This window comes from Perna viridis, chromosome 12 (assembly GCF_037379345.1).
Source record: "Perna viridis isolate PV_CMFRI_1.1 ecotype Kerala chromosome 12, ASM3737934v1, whole genome shotgun sequence".
Taxonomy (NCBI): domain Eukaryota; kingdom Metazoa; phylum Mollusca; class Bivalvia; order Mytilida; family Mytilidae; genus Perna; species Perna viridis.
This window is the reverse complement of record NC_142456.1, coordinates 446415-461329: the sequence shown is the minus strand read 5'-3', so window position 1 is coordinate 461329 and position 14915 is coordinate 446415. Positions and strand designations below refer to the sequence as shown.

The 14915-nt window shown below is 36.4% G+C and overlaps 1 protein-coding gene across 2 annotated transcripts in view; it reads right to left on the bottom strand.

Moving 5' to 3' along the window:
* The window catches only part of LOC148600674 (ATP-dependent translocase ABCB1-like), a 77419-nt gene that overhangs the window by 31701 nt on the left and 30803 nt on the right, over window positions 1–14915 (bottom strand). For both annotated transcript variants that reach the window (XM_088554865.1, XM_088554864.1), the window contains exons 17-23: window positions 11421–11567; window positions 10672–10761; window positions 9429–9590; window positions 5421–5553; window positions 4887–4957; window positions 2584–2684; window positions 983–1123 (exon numbers count right to left, since the gene is read on the bottom strand). In XM_088554865.1, the coding sequence (XP_088410991.1) occupies window positions 983–1123; window positions 2584–2684; window positions 4887–4957; window positions 5421–5553; window positions 9429–9590; window positions 10672–10761; window positions 11421–11567 (845 nt within the window). The remainder of the gene's footprint in view (window positions 1–982; window positions 1124–2583; window positions 2685–4886; window positions 4958–5420; window positions 5554–9428; window positions 9591–10671; window positions 10762–11420; window positions 11568–14915) is intronic.

Here is a 14915-nt window from a genome sequence, read left to right as displayed (position 1 = left end):
TTATGAAGTTACCTAGTCAATAGTCAAAAAAGGATTTATAAAGCTACCTAGTCAATAGTCAAAAAAGGAGTTATAAAGTTACCTAGTCAACAGTCAAAAAAGAAAGCCCATATAACAAATGACATCAAAAGCATAAACCAAAGTTGGAAATAACCATAATGGTCCTGACTTAGTAAAGGCATTTGTGATTGAAATGCAGATCTGTGTATACTACTTGATGACAATTTGTATTTTTACCTTAATCTATGGAAATGATCCGTAAAATCCTGAACTTTGTGAAATTTCAACAAAGGGACTATGGAGATATTCACAATCTGTAGAGTGTGATTTGCAGTCATAATTTGTAGAAAATACGGAAAATCTGTGTAAGTAAACACCTATGGAAATGATGAGTTAAACAAATTTTACACCATTTTCATTATGTTACATCTTTTACGGTGAATTGTAATACAACAGTCAGGTCAAACTAGGCAAAGTTGATAAATTAGTTCAATACCATAAAACTAGACACAAGAAAATAAAAATGTAAAAAATAATAAATAAATAGCATACAAACATCATAGTATGGTTATCATGTATAACAAATGTATAACCTATTTGACATTATCCCATCATATTCAAACTTTCTTGTCAACCACAAAAAACTAAAAAAATAACATCTAATGGGACAATAAATGATACCCTGCCAGGTTGTAAAACATTTTTGGGAGTAAAAATAACTTAAAATTCCAATAACTTACGTGCAAATAACTGAAATTCAACCATAATATGTATTTTATATACTCATTGAGTATAGAAAGTTTGAAAAAGACCCATCAATATCTGTTATCATTTGGAAACTGTCAAGGGATGGACACACAACTTTTTGAAGGTATCAAACAAAACTTTGCTACTTCATGTGGGACAGTAGAAAAAAGTATGCTAGGAAAATACTATGTATAAGGTACAAACTTAGAATTAGGACGGTGATATATCTACTTACTTGAATACATTATCTGCTGTCATCTCTCCAATCTCAACCTGCCATGCACCAAATCTAAATGCCCCAGCATATGTCATAAATATTACACCCTGCCCTAAACCAAATGCTATACCATACCAGTGAGCTTGCTTAAGCATAGACCTAGAAAAATAAAAGTGTACAATATAATATTAACCTTATAACCAAAAGGTATTTTATACATGTTAGTTATATTAACATACATCAGGAAAACAAATTTGTTCACACAAACTTTCAATGACCTATATACTATACTAATATTATAATAGTGAGTTAATTTTGACACTGAATACAACAAACTACTGTGAAACCTGTCTAAACCAAACACCTTTTAGAACATTGGTTTGGTTAAGATAGGTGTCAAGTTTGGACAGGTGTTTAGATAAGACAGGTGATTAGATTAGACATGCATTTGGTTAAGACAGGTGATTGGATTAGACATGCATTTGGTTAAGACAGGTGATTGGATTAGAAAGGTGTTTTGATACAAGTGTTTGGATCAGATAGGTGTTTGGATTAAACATGTTTGCTAAAGACAGGTAATTGGATTAGATAGGTGTTTGAATAAGACAGGTGTTTGGATTAAATAGGTGTTTTTGATATGACAAGTGTTTGAATTAGACATGTGTTTGGTTTAGATAGGTGTTTTGATTAGACATGTTTGCTTAAGACAGGTGTTTGGATTAGATATGTGTTTGGATTAGACAGGTGTTTGATTAAGACAGATGTTTGGACTAGATAGGTGTTTGGTTAAGACAGATGTTTGGATAAGATAGGTGTTTGGATAAGACAGGTGTTTGGATTAAATATGTGTTTTGTTTAGACAGATGTTTGGATTAAATATGTGTTTGGATTAGACAGTTGTTTGGTTTAGGCAGATGTTTGGATTAGATAGGTGTTTGGATAAGACAGGTGTTTGGATTAGATATGTGTTTGGATTAGACAGATGTTTGAATTAGATAGGTGTTTGGATGTGACAAGTGTTTGGATTAGACAGGTGTTTGGTTTAGACAGATGTTTGGATTAGACATGCATTTGATTAAGATGTGTTATGATTATACAGGTTTTTGGTTACCAAGCTTCAAATATGAAGTGGACCAACTGAACAAAGAGAATTCCCTTTATAAAAATGTCTAATTAGACCAACTGAACAAAGAGAAGTCCCTTTATAACAATGCCTAATTAGACCTAATGAACAAAGTAAATTCCCTTTTTAACAATGCCTAATTAGACCTACTGAACAAAGAGAATTCCCTTTTTAACAATGCCTAATTAGACTTACTGAACAAAGAGAACTCCCTTTATAACAATGCCTAATTAGACCTGCTGAACAAAGAGAATTCCCTTTATAACAATACCTAAATGGATCAGCTGAACAAAGAGAATTCCCTTTATAACAATGCCTAAAAGGACCAACTGAACAAAGAGAATTCCCTTTATAACAATGCCTAAAAGGACCAACTGAACAAAGAGAATTCACTTTATAACAATACCTAAATGGACCAACTGAACAAAGAGAATTCCCTTTATAACAATACCTAAATGGACCAACTGAACAAAGAGAATTTTCTTTATAACCATACCTGAGTGGGCCAGTAAGATAATTAGAATATTCTTTATAAAAATGGTCTCCTCTTGACAGAGCCTGGACCGTTCTAATGTTCTCAATAGTTTCAGCTGCAGTCTGAAAAAGACAAAAAGAAATACATGCAGATAATTGAAAGACCGTCTAATTAAGTTATAAATTATATTATTCTGGATCAGTAATATTACTAGTAAATTTTAAACAAGATGCACTCATTGTATTCACAAAAGGAACTGTCCATGTAGATCCCAAGGAGATCCTTTGATTTGTCATTGTATTCAATGAAGGATCTGTCCATGTAGATCCCAGGGAGATCCTTTGATTTGTCATTGTATTCACTGAAGGATCTGTCCATGTAGATCCCAGGGAGATCCTTTGATTTGTCATTGTATTCACAAAAGGAACTGTCCATGTAGATCCCAGGGAGATCCTTTGATTTGTCATTGTATTCACTGAAAGAACTGTCCATGTAGATCCCAGGGAGATCCTTTGATTTGTCATTGTATTCACTGAAGAAAATGTCCATGTAGATCCCAGGGAGATCCTTTGATTTGTCATTGTATTCACTGAAAGAACTGTCCATGTAGATCCCAGGGAGATCCTTTTAATTGTCATTGTATTCACTGACAGAAATGTCCATGTAGATCCCAGGGAGATCCTTTGATTTGTCATTGTATTCACAAAAGGAACTGTCCATGTAGATCCCATGGAGATTCTTTGACTTGTCATTGTATTCACAAAAGGAACTGTCCATGTAGATCCCAGGGAGATCCTTTGATTTGTCATTGTATTCACAAAAGGAACTGTCCATGTAGATCCCAGGGAGATCCTTTGATTTGTCATTATATTCACAAAAGGAACTGTCCATGTAGATCCCATGGAGGTTCTTTGATTTGTCATTGTATTCACAAAAGGAACTGTCCATGTAGATCCCAGGGAGATCCTTTGATTTGTCATTATATTCACAAAAGGAACTGTCCATGTAGATCCCATGGAGATCCTTTGATTTGTCATTGTATTCACTGAAGGAACTGTCAATGTAGATCCCATGGAGGTTCTTTGATTTGTCATTGTATTTACTCAAGAAACTGTCCATGTAGATCAAGGGAGATTCTTTGATTTGTCATTGAATTTACTCAAGAAACTGTCCATGTAGATCCCAGGGAGATTCTTTGATTTGCAGAGCGCAGAGTTAATCATATCCCACCAATTTGTTTGTTTCAATGTTTTATTTAACTGTTATAATGTCAGAAAAACAAGGAATTTTCTGTATCAGAAGTGGATGACTCAGAATATACTGTGAAGGTGGATTGGTATTCGTGGATACCAATTTTCGTGGATCAGAGAAGAAACACAGGTTCGTGGATTCTTGAATTTGTTGTTTAAAAGTTTTCAGTTTCTAAAAAAATGGAAATTTACTACTAGTTGGGAAGCATATTTGCTTGGCCTACCCATGAAAACCACAAAAATTGGTACCCCACGATCAAAGAGTTATTTCCCTTTATTATATAGTTTTTAGTGCTTTCTATGTAATTTGTTTCATTACCAGTAAATTACAAACCATCATTCAATTTTTAGAAAACAATGGTTCTGGATGAAAGTGTTTAAGAAACCAATATTTGGCATGAACCACCCACTGCCTAGGTCTTTGATGGACACTGACAGGCAGGACACCCACTTGCAGTTCTGACTTGTAATGAGGGTAAGGAATAATATAATATGAGAAAGACATCCTCTCAAATGTCAAGGAAAGACATATTTACTCTTTATCTTTATTCATTGTGCCAAAATGGAAATGCATTAGGTTGTTCCTAGCCACATTGTCGGGGACAAATAACACTGGCCGAGTGGTCTGTCTTAACCAGACGATAACAGTCAATTTACTTTGAGAGATTGACTAATTTGGATGAGAAATTTCTTTGAGAAGATATGGTCACAACAGTATAAGGTCAAATAAAAAATTGGTTCACAATGAAGTATAGCTGCCATCAATCAAAATGTACAACAAAAATTTTTGGAACCTGTTTATCAATAAGCTCATTGAAACCATAAGTTCAATGAATATAATGGAACCCAAAATATAATCTTATTTTTCAAGCATCTTCTAATTTAAAACATTGTGAGACCGAAATATGACCTTACCTTCCAAGCATCCTCTTGTTTATCTCGTGATGAGACCTAACCATAACCATTACCTTCCCAGCACCCTCTGGTTTATCTCATGGTGAGACCTAAACATGACCATTACCTTCCCAATATGCTCTAGTTTATCTCATGGTGAGACTTTGACATGACCTTTACCTTTCCAGCATCCTCTAGTTTATCCTTATCCTGTTTGTGTCTTGACTGAAGAGCTTTCATCTGTAAACTTCCTGTTGAGAAAGAAAAAAAATATAAAGTAAAAGAATATGATGGAGTTATTCTTTTTTCCTAATTTTTTATTTATCACAAGCTTAGAGAGTAAAAAAATATGGAAGTCATAAAGTTAGCTTGAAGTAAAAGGAAACTTGATAAAAATATCCCATTGCTAAAATGTCTTAAACAGAATTTCCCCTAAACTAAAATCTCCCACAATACTCAGAAGTGATTTCTTTTATATTTTAAGAGGATTTAAATTGAGCTAACTTAACTGGACACAGACACACAAACAGGTACATTTTACATTAACTATATATTTTAGTGGGATTCAGGTTGTTATTTTCGTTTCTTTTTTGTTAATTTATTTCTTCATCATATCTTGTCCTCTTGGTGTTTCTTGGTGAGGTTTTGTCCAAAAGATTTTCTATTGTTTTAACCTTCCTTCTTTGTACTTTTTGTAATATAAAGTATAATTACCAGCAAACCCTATAATAGGTACAATTCCTAGAACAACCAGAGCCAAGGCCCATCCATAGTAAAAGGCTATAACTAATGCAGCAACAAATCCAAACAGAGCTTGGAATACTGTCCCTATCCTCATACCAGTGGCCTGTAGGGAGAAAAAAAACTACATCAATCAGGCAGACAAGCTTGGAATACTGTCTCTATCCTCATACTAGTGGCCTGTAGGGAGAAAAAAACTAAATCAAGCAGGCAGACAAAGCTTGGAATACTGTCTCTATCCTCATACTAGTGGCCTGTAGGGAGAAAAAAACTAAATCAAGCAGGCAGACAAAGCCTGGAATACTGTCCCTATCCTCATACCAGTGGCCTGTAGGGAGGAAAAAAAACTAAATCAAGCAGGCAGACAAAGCTTGGAATACTGTCTCTATCCTCATACCAGTGGCCTGTAGGGAGGAAAAACTAAATCAAGCAGGCAGACAAAGCTTGGAATACTGTTCCTATCCTCATACCAGTGGCCTGTAGGGAGAAAAAACTAAATCAAGCAGGCAGACAAAGCTTGGAATACTGTTCCTATCCTCATACCAGTGGCCTGTAGGGAGAAAAAAACTACATCAATCAGGCAGACAAAGCTTGGAATACTGTTCCTATCCTCATACCAGTGGCCTGTAGGGAGAAAAAAACTAAATCAAGCAGGCAGACAAAGCTTGGAATACTGTCCCTATCCTCATACCAGTGGCCTGTAGGGAGAAAAAAACTACATCAATCAGGCAGACAAAGCTAGGAATACTGTTCCTATCCTCATACCAGTGGCCTGTAGGGAGAAAAGAAACTAAATCAAGCAGGCAAACAAAGCTTGGAATACTGTTCCTATCCTCATACCAGTGGCCTGTAGGGAGAAAAAAACTAAATCAAGCAGGCAGACAAAGCTTGGAATACTGTCCCTATCCTCATACCAGTGGCCTGTAGGAAGAAAAAAACTAAATCAATCAGGCAGACAGAGCTTGGAATACTGTTCCTATCCTCATACCAGTGGCCTGTAGGGAGGAAAAAACTAAATCAAGCAGGCTGACAAAGCTTGGAATACTGTCCCTATCCTCATACCAGTGGCCTGTAGGGAGAAAAAAACTAAATCAAGCAGGCAGACAAAGCTTGGAATACTGTTCCTATCCTCATACCAGTGGCCTGTAGGGAGAAAAAAACTAAATCAAGCAGGCAGACAAAGCTTGGAATACTGTTCCTATCCTCATACCAGTGGCCTGTAGGGAGAAAAAAACTAAATCAAGCAGGCAGACAAAGCTTGGAATACTGTTCCTATCCTCATACCAGTGGCCTGTAGGGAGAAAAAAACTAAATCAAGCAGGCAGACAAAGCTTGGAATACTGTCTCTATCCTCATACCAGTGGCCTGTAGGGAGGAAAAAACTAAATCAAGCAGGCAGACAAAGCTTGGAATACTGTCCCTATCCTCATACCAGTGGCCTGTAGGGAGAAAAAAAACTAAATCAAGCAGGCAGACAAAGCTTGGAATACTGTTCCTATCCTCATACCAGTGGCCTGTAGGGAGAAAAAAACTAAATCAAGCAGGCAGACAAAGCTTGGAATACTGTCCCTATCCTCATACCAGTGGCCTGTAGGGAGAAAAAAAACTAAATCAAGCAGGCAGACAAAGCTTGGAATACTGTCCCTATCCTCATACCAGTGGCCTGTAGGGAGAAAAAAAACTAAATCAAGCAGGCAGACAAAGCTTGGAATACTGTTCCTATCCTCAAACCAGTGGCCTGCAGGGAGAAAAAAACTAAATCAAGCAGGCAGACAAAGCTTGGAATACTGTTCCTATCCTCATACCAGTGGCCTGTAGGGAGAAAAAAACTAAATCAAGCAGGCAGACAAAGCTTGGAATACTGTCCCTATCCTCATACCAGTGGCCTGTAGGGAGAAAAAAACTACATCAATCAGGCAGACAAAGCTTGGAATACTGTTCATATCCTCATACCAGTGGCCTGTAGGGAGAAAAAAAACTTAATCAGGCAGACAAAGCTTGGAATACTGTCCCTATCCTCATACCAGTGACCTGTAAGGAGAAAAAAAAACTAAATCAAGCAGGCAGACAAAGCTTGGAACACTGTTCCTATCTTCATACCAGTGGCCTGTAGGGAGAAAAGAAACTAAATCAAGCAGGCAGACAAAGCTTGGAATACTGTCTCTATCCTCATACCAGTGGCCTGTAGGAAGGAAAAAAACTAAATAAAGCAGGCAGACAAAGCTAGGAACACTGTTTCTATCCTAATACCAGTGGCATGTAGGGAGGAAAAAAAACTAAATCAAGCAGGCAAACAAAGCTTGGAACACTGTCCCTATCCTCATACCAGTGGCCTGTAGGGAGAAAAGAAACTAAATCAAGCAGGCAGACAAAGCTTGGAATACTGTCCCTATCCTCATACCAGTGGCCTGTAGGGAGAAAAGAAACTAAATCAAGCAGGCAGACAAAGCTTGGAATACTGTCTCTATCCTCATACCAGTGGCCTGTAGGGAGGAAAAAAACTACATCAAGCAGGCAGACGAAGCTAGGAACACTGTTCCTATCCTCATACTAGTGGCCTGTAGGGAGGAAAAAAACTAAATCAAGCAGGCAGACAAAGCTAGGAACACTGTTCCTATCCTCATACTAGTGGCCTGTAGGGAGGAAAAAAACTAAATAAAGCAGGCAGACAAAGCTTGGAATACTGTCCCTATCCTCATACCAGTGGCCTGTAGGGAGGAAAGAAACTAAATCAAGCAGGCAGACAAAGCTTGGAATACTGTTCCTATCCTCATACCAGTGGCATGTAGGGAGGGAAAAAAACTAAATAAAGCAGGCCAACAAAGCTTAGAATACTGTGCCTACCCTCATACCAGTGGCATGTAGGGAGGAAAAAAACTAAATCAAGCAGGCAGACAAAGCTTGGAATACTGTCCCTATCCTCATACCAGTGGCCTGTAAGGAGAAAAAAAAACTAAATCAAGCAGGCAGACAAAGCTTGGAACACTGTTCCTATCTTCATACCAGTGGCCTGTAAGGAGAAAAAAAACTAAATCAAGCAGGCAGACAAAGCTTGGAACACTGTTCCTATCCTAATACCAGTGGCCTGTAGGGAGAAAATAAACTAAATCAAGCAGGCAAACAAAGCTTGGAACACTGTTCCTATCCTCATACCAGTGACCTGTAGGGAGAAAAAAAACTTAAATCAATCAGGCAGACAAAGCTTGGAATACTGTCCCTATCCTCATACCAGTGGCCTGTAGGGAGGAAAAAAAACTAAATCAAGCAGGCAGACAAAGCTTGGAATACTGTCTCTATCCTCATACCAGTGGCCTGTAGGGAGGAAAAAAACTAAATCAAGCAGGCAGACAAAGCTAGGAACACTGTTCCTATCCTCATACCAGTGGCCTGTAGGGAGGAAAAAAACTAAATCAAGCAGGCAGACACAGCTTGGAATACTGTCCCTATTCTCATACCAGTGTCATGTTGGGAGAAAAAAAATCAATCAGGCAGAAGCTTTGGTACATAAGGTTAAATAAGTATACAGAGATGTACCCAGATCTTAATTGGTATGGCAGGAAGGAGCCTTGCTCTGTTTAAATTTATTTTATGATGTATTTCAAAACTACATGTGTAAGTAATATACTTTCTGTATTGTTTTGACTACTAACTAAACCACATGGCTAATTCATACTGTCTGTTTTATTGGAAAGACTATCCATAATAAAAGGGGGAGGTTTAAAATGCTATAAAATATGGCTTAACCTACCATTCAATTCCTTCAGAAATGCCTGAACCAAGACTGTTGCCTAGAGTTTATCAATTTGGTAATTTTGTTACTATCTTTTATTTACACTAGTTACCAAGTAAAATTCACAATAGGCCTGAATAGACAGATGGACAAACAAACAAATTAATAGATGAACAGATGGACGCACACCAGAATCACTATATACTTTCTTATTACTTTCATATGCTATTATTTCCATAGTTAGTACTCACAGCCTTAATTAATGAAGCATCGGTGGCCAGTCTGGTAGTTAAAGCACCTGTAGAATGGAATTTGTCATCAAAGAAAGCAACATCTTGTCTCATATAGGCTTTAAAAGTGCTCAAACGGAGTCTTTCTGTCAATCTTTCTCCTGAGTTTCCAAAACTTGCTGACTAGAATGAACAAAAAATGTAATTCAATTATAAGGTAATTAAATACTTAAAGTTAAAATGATAGCAAATTGTACAATAGTATATGTGACATTTAGTAGAATAAAATTGAAATACTGTAAGTAGCTCAGTAAAGGAAACCCTATATCTTTGTACACCCTTGGTTATTTCCCCTTTAAAGTATCAACAGTCCAATAATTACACACAGCTACATATGATACCAAAAAAGGAACATTTCATGTAAATAAATTAGAGGTTCTAAAGAGCCTGAAAGTCTCACATGGTCTGATAAGCAATATTCTATTTTTCTGTAAAAGAGGCTATGTTTTCCTTTGATAAAAACACCTCTAGCTCCTACCTAAGAAATTTTCGTTGAATTCTGCCCTGTAGCTTCTAAGGAGAAATTTTTGAAGTTTTAAATCACATTTAAAATAGCATAAAATGATGAAAAAGGGCAGTAACTCCAACATGGCTTAACAGATTTCATCCTACTGAACACTTTTACCCCCACCTCAGAATTTTGCTAAATTGAGATTTTGGAGAAAAAATCTGTCTAACCCCTATGCCCTATTATTAGTAACCCCAGCCTTGCTCTTCAATGGGTCAAAAAACATCCACGTAAAAATACCCTAAAGAACTAATTTCATACCAAGTTTGGTCAAGTTGTGTCAGAGGAGAAGATTTTTTTGAAAGTTATCACATAAAAATAGCAAAAAAAATGTTGAAAAAGGGCAATATCTTCAACATAGCTTAAGAGATTTAAACCAAAACTAGATCACTCATAGATCTCACCGTACTAATGGATATGGAGATATATGCAAAAAAATTCTGTCTGACCCCTATGTTCTATTTATTAGTAACAGCGTACTAAATTCCAACATCAGTTCTAGGCAGAATACCCTAAGAAATATTCATACTAAGTTTGGTTCTAATTGGTACAGTAGTTTCAGAGGAAAAGTGTTTTGAAAAATTGTTTATGACGATGACAACGGAAGCATTTTTACCTTATGCACATCATACTATGATGCGTTACCATTATAAAGTTTTATATAAAACAATTATATAAGTTTCTGAAGAAACTTACCTGTACTAAAAAGACCAAGAAGTTTGTACCACCAAGAGCCAGAAACATCATACTCCATAATAATCCATTGTTTCCTTCTTCAATAAACACCTGCAATATATAAACATATACTTCATATTGGAAGAGTAACCAAGGGAACCAAGGTTATAGCGGTAATCAAAAGAATGTATTCCAGGAACAAAGACCAGACATGGAAAACAGACATACACAACAAAGAACATAAAGTAACTAAAATCATACATACAAAGTAACAAAAGTAAATGAGCAACTTGGACTCCACTAAAAACTAGGAGCATGGACCAGGTGCACCAGTAGGGTAAGCGTCCTCTGCTTTTCTAGAAACACCCGCAGAGTTGTTCATAAAAAGTCAAGTCCGGACTAATACATGTAATACACCTGACCCCAGATTAACACTCAAATCTCGACTGATACTGCAGGGTTAACAAACATATATGTTTGAACTTGTTTTAATTAGTTACAGAGTAAAATACCCTGTTTTGGTTTTTTTTCACAAGAATTTTTTAGGTACTGTATGCTGTACTGCCCCTGAACTCAGCCTGTTTAGTATGAGTTGACACTAAAACTTGATTTGTTATTTAGTATTTGTTATGGCTATTTTAAATTCTGTTTGAAGTGTACTTAATGTAATGATTGTTATTTTATTTTACACAGTAGTTACACTGCCTAACCTCATAATACCTACCTTGATCAATTAATTATACCTTCCTTGATCAGTTGATTATACCTACCTTGATCATTTGACCAAAGAACAAAGCAAAGGCTGGCATTGTACACCCAGCAACACAAGAGCTCATGCTCCCTAGGACAATAAATCCCCATTCTGGTTTGTTAGCCTGTAACATTCTACAGTACTTGGGGGCATCATACTCCTCTTGCTGAAATAGAAAATGAAATAAAGAACAATAAGGTCTCTTATCATCTGTTACAATTAAAAATTTTGTTGTCTAGGATCATAAACATTTACATATCTTTAAACAAAATGTTAGTTTACAAACTCATAATGGAAAGCTTTGCTGAGCAAAGCATGATACAACCACAGTGCTCAAACCCTGACAAGTTTGAGGAAGTGTGGACATAACACTAGTTTTTGACAAACTTAAGTACAATTTATTAAAGACACAACAACTGGTTTGGACACAATACAGCACAAAATTTTAAAATTCAATTAAAAATTTTCAAAATCAGACCAAAAATTAAAATATTGAATTTTTCCGGTGTGGCCCATTCGACCCCTTATTACTTGAAAATCATAACAAATATCTGAAATCTGATTTACTAATGCAGGCAGGGATTTTCATAAGGAATCCAATAAAAAAAATTTTGAAATCAGACAAAAAATAAAAAGTCTATTTCTGGGCATGCAGCCCCTATGACCCCTCTGAAATCTGATTAAAAATGCAGGAAGGAATTTTCGTAAGAAATCCAATAAAACAAAATACTCAAAACCAGACCAAAAATAAACAATTTACTTTCTTCACCTCAGGAAAATGCATGTTTCTGGCCCCTTTTTGGCCCTTAATTTCTTAAAAGGTCCAGATCAATCCAAATCTGACCATTGTGGTATAGAATATAGTGAAACAATATCATTGACATTCCTATGCATTTACTGGAGGTTTATAAATGAATGCTATGAAATGCTTGTTTTAGACAACTTTTTGAACCCTAATTTTTTAAACAGTTGGGGCTATAAACCAAAAAATCAATACAAACCCCCCTTTCGTGGTTTGAAACCTTGTTATAAAATTTTATAAAGATCATCCAACTAAGACTCAAGTTATCACACAAATATGAAGTGCCTAGTGACGATGACAGTGATGACGATGACAAGGATGACAATGACGACGTCGACAAGGACAGGGATGACAATGATGACGATGACAAGGATGACAATGATGACAGGGCCATACCAATATATGACTGCAAATTTTTTGAGGTTGTATGAAAAGCATGTCAACAAAGTAACCATGCATAGATTATTCAACAGCAGTATTTGATTAAGTGACTAGTAATGTATGTATGTAGAAGGTCTGAATTGTTCTGTGATCAGGGAAAGGCATTTCATATGTATGTAGAGGGTCTGAATTGTTCTGTGATAGGGAAAGGCATTTCATATGTATGTAGAGGGTCTGAATTGTTCTGTGATCAGGGAAAGGCATTTCATATGTATGTAGAAGGTCTGAATTGTTCTATGATCAGGGAAAGGCATTTCATATGTATGTAGAGGGTCTGAATTGTTCTGTGATCAGGGAAAGGCATTTCATATGTATGTAGAAGGTCTGAATTGTTCTGTGATCAGGGAAAGGCATTTCATATGTATGTAGAGGCTCTGAATTGTTCTGTGATCAGGGAAAGGCATTTCATATGTATGTAGAAGGTCTGAATTGTTCTGTGATCAGGGAAAGGCATTTCATATGTATGTAGAGGGTCTGAATTGTTCTGTGATCAGGGAAAGGCATTTCATATGTATGTAGAGGCTCTAAATTGTTCTGTGATAGGGAAAGGCATTTCATATGTATGTAGAAGGTCTGAATTGTTCTGTGATCAGGGAAAGGCATTTCATATATATGTAGAGGGTCTGAATTGTTCTGTGATAGGGAAAGGCATTTCATATGTATGTAGAAGGTCTGAATTGTTCTGTGATCAGGGAAAGGCATTTCATATGTATGTAGAAGGTCTGAATTGTTCTGTGATAGGGAAAGGCATTTCATATGTATGTAGAAGGTCTGAATTGTTCTGTGATCAGGGAAAGGCATTTCATATGTATGTAGAGGCTCTAAATTGTTCTGTGATAGGGAAAGGCATTTCATATGTATGTAGAAGGTCTGAATTGTTCTGTGATAGGGAAAGGCATTTCATATGTATGTAGAAGGTCTGAATTGTTCTGTGATCAGGGAAAGGCATTTCATATGTATGTAGAGGCTCTAAATTGTTCTGTGATAGGGAAAGGCATTTCATATGTATGTAGAAGGTCTGAATTGTTCTGTGATCAGGGAAAGGCATTTCATATGTATGTAGAAGGTCTGAATTGTTCTGTGATCAGGGAAAGGCATTTCATATGTATGTAGAAGGTCTGAATTGTTCTGTGATAGGGAAAGGCATTTCATATGTATGTAGAAGGTCTGAATTGTTCTGTGATCAGGGAAAGGCATTTCATATGTATGTATAGGCTCTAAATTGTTCTGTGATAGGGAAAGGCATTTCATATGTATGTAGAAGGTCTGAATTGTTCTGTGATCAGGGAAAGGCATTTCATATGTATGTAGAAGGTCTGAATTGTTCTGTGATCAGGGAAAGGCATTTCATATGTATGTAGAGGGTCTGAATTGTTCTGTGATCAGGGAAAGGCATTTCATATGTATGTAGAGGGTCTGAATTGTTCTGTGATAGGGAAAGGCATTTCATATGTATGTAGAAGGTCTGAATTGTTCTGTGATCAGGGAAAGGCATTTCATATGTATGTAGAAGGTCTGAATTGTTCTGTGATAGGGAAAGGCATTTCATATGTATGTAGAAGGTCTGAATTGTTCTGTGATCAGGGAAAGGCATTTCATATGTATGTAGAGGCTCTAAATTGTTCTGTGATAGGGAAAGGCATTTCATATGTATGTAGAAGGTCTGAATTGTTCTGTGATCAGGGAAAGGCATTTCATATGTATGTAGAAGGTCTGAATTGTTCTGTGATCAGGGAAAGGCATTTCATATGTATGTAGAAGGTCTGAATTGTTCTGTGATCAGGGAAAGGCATTTCATATGTATGTAGGTCTGAATTGTCCTGTGATAGGGAAAGGCATTTCATATGTATGTAGAGGGTCTGAATTGTTCTGTGATCAGGGAAAGGCATTGCATATGTATGTAGAAGGTCTGAATTGTTCTGTGATCAGGGAAAGGCATTTCATATGTATGTAGAGGGTCTGAATTGTTCTGTGATCAGGGAAAGGCATTTGATATGTATGTAGAGGGTCTGAATTGTTCTGTGATTGTATTAAAGCAGGAATAGAGTGTGTGTTAAGTAAGTCTTGCATAGTCCTGTGGGTTTGGACATTACCCATTTCAAATCACTGGTACATATTCAACATAATCATGTTTTTTGAGCATAATTAACTCTGTACCTCATAGGCAAAGCTTTAAATTGTATTACTTTATAAATATGACTACTTACATTATGTTTACAACAGAAAATTTACATTTGTGAGTTTGTCCTTTGATTGTCTCATAAATTCATG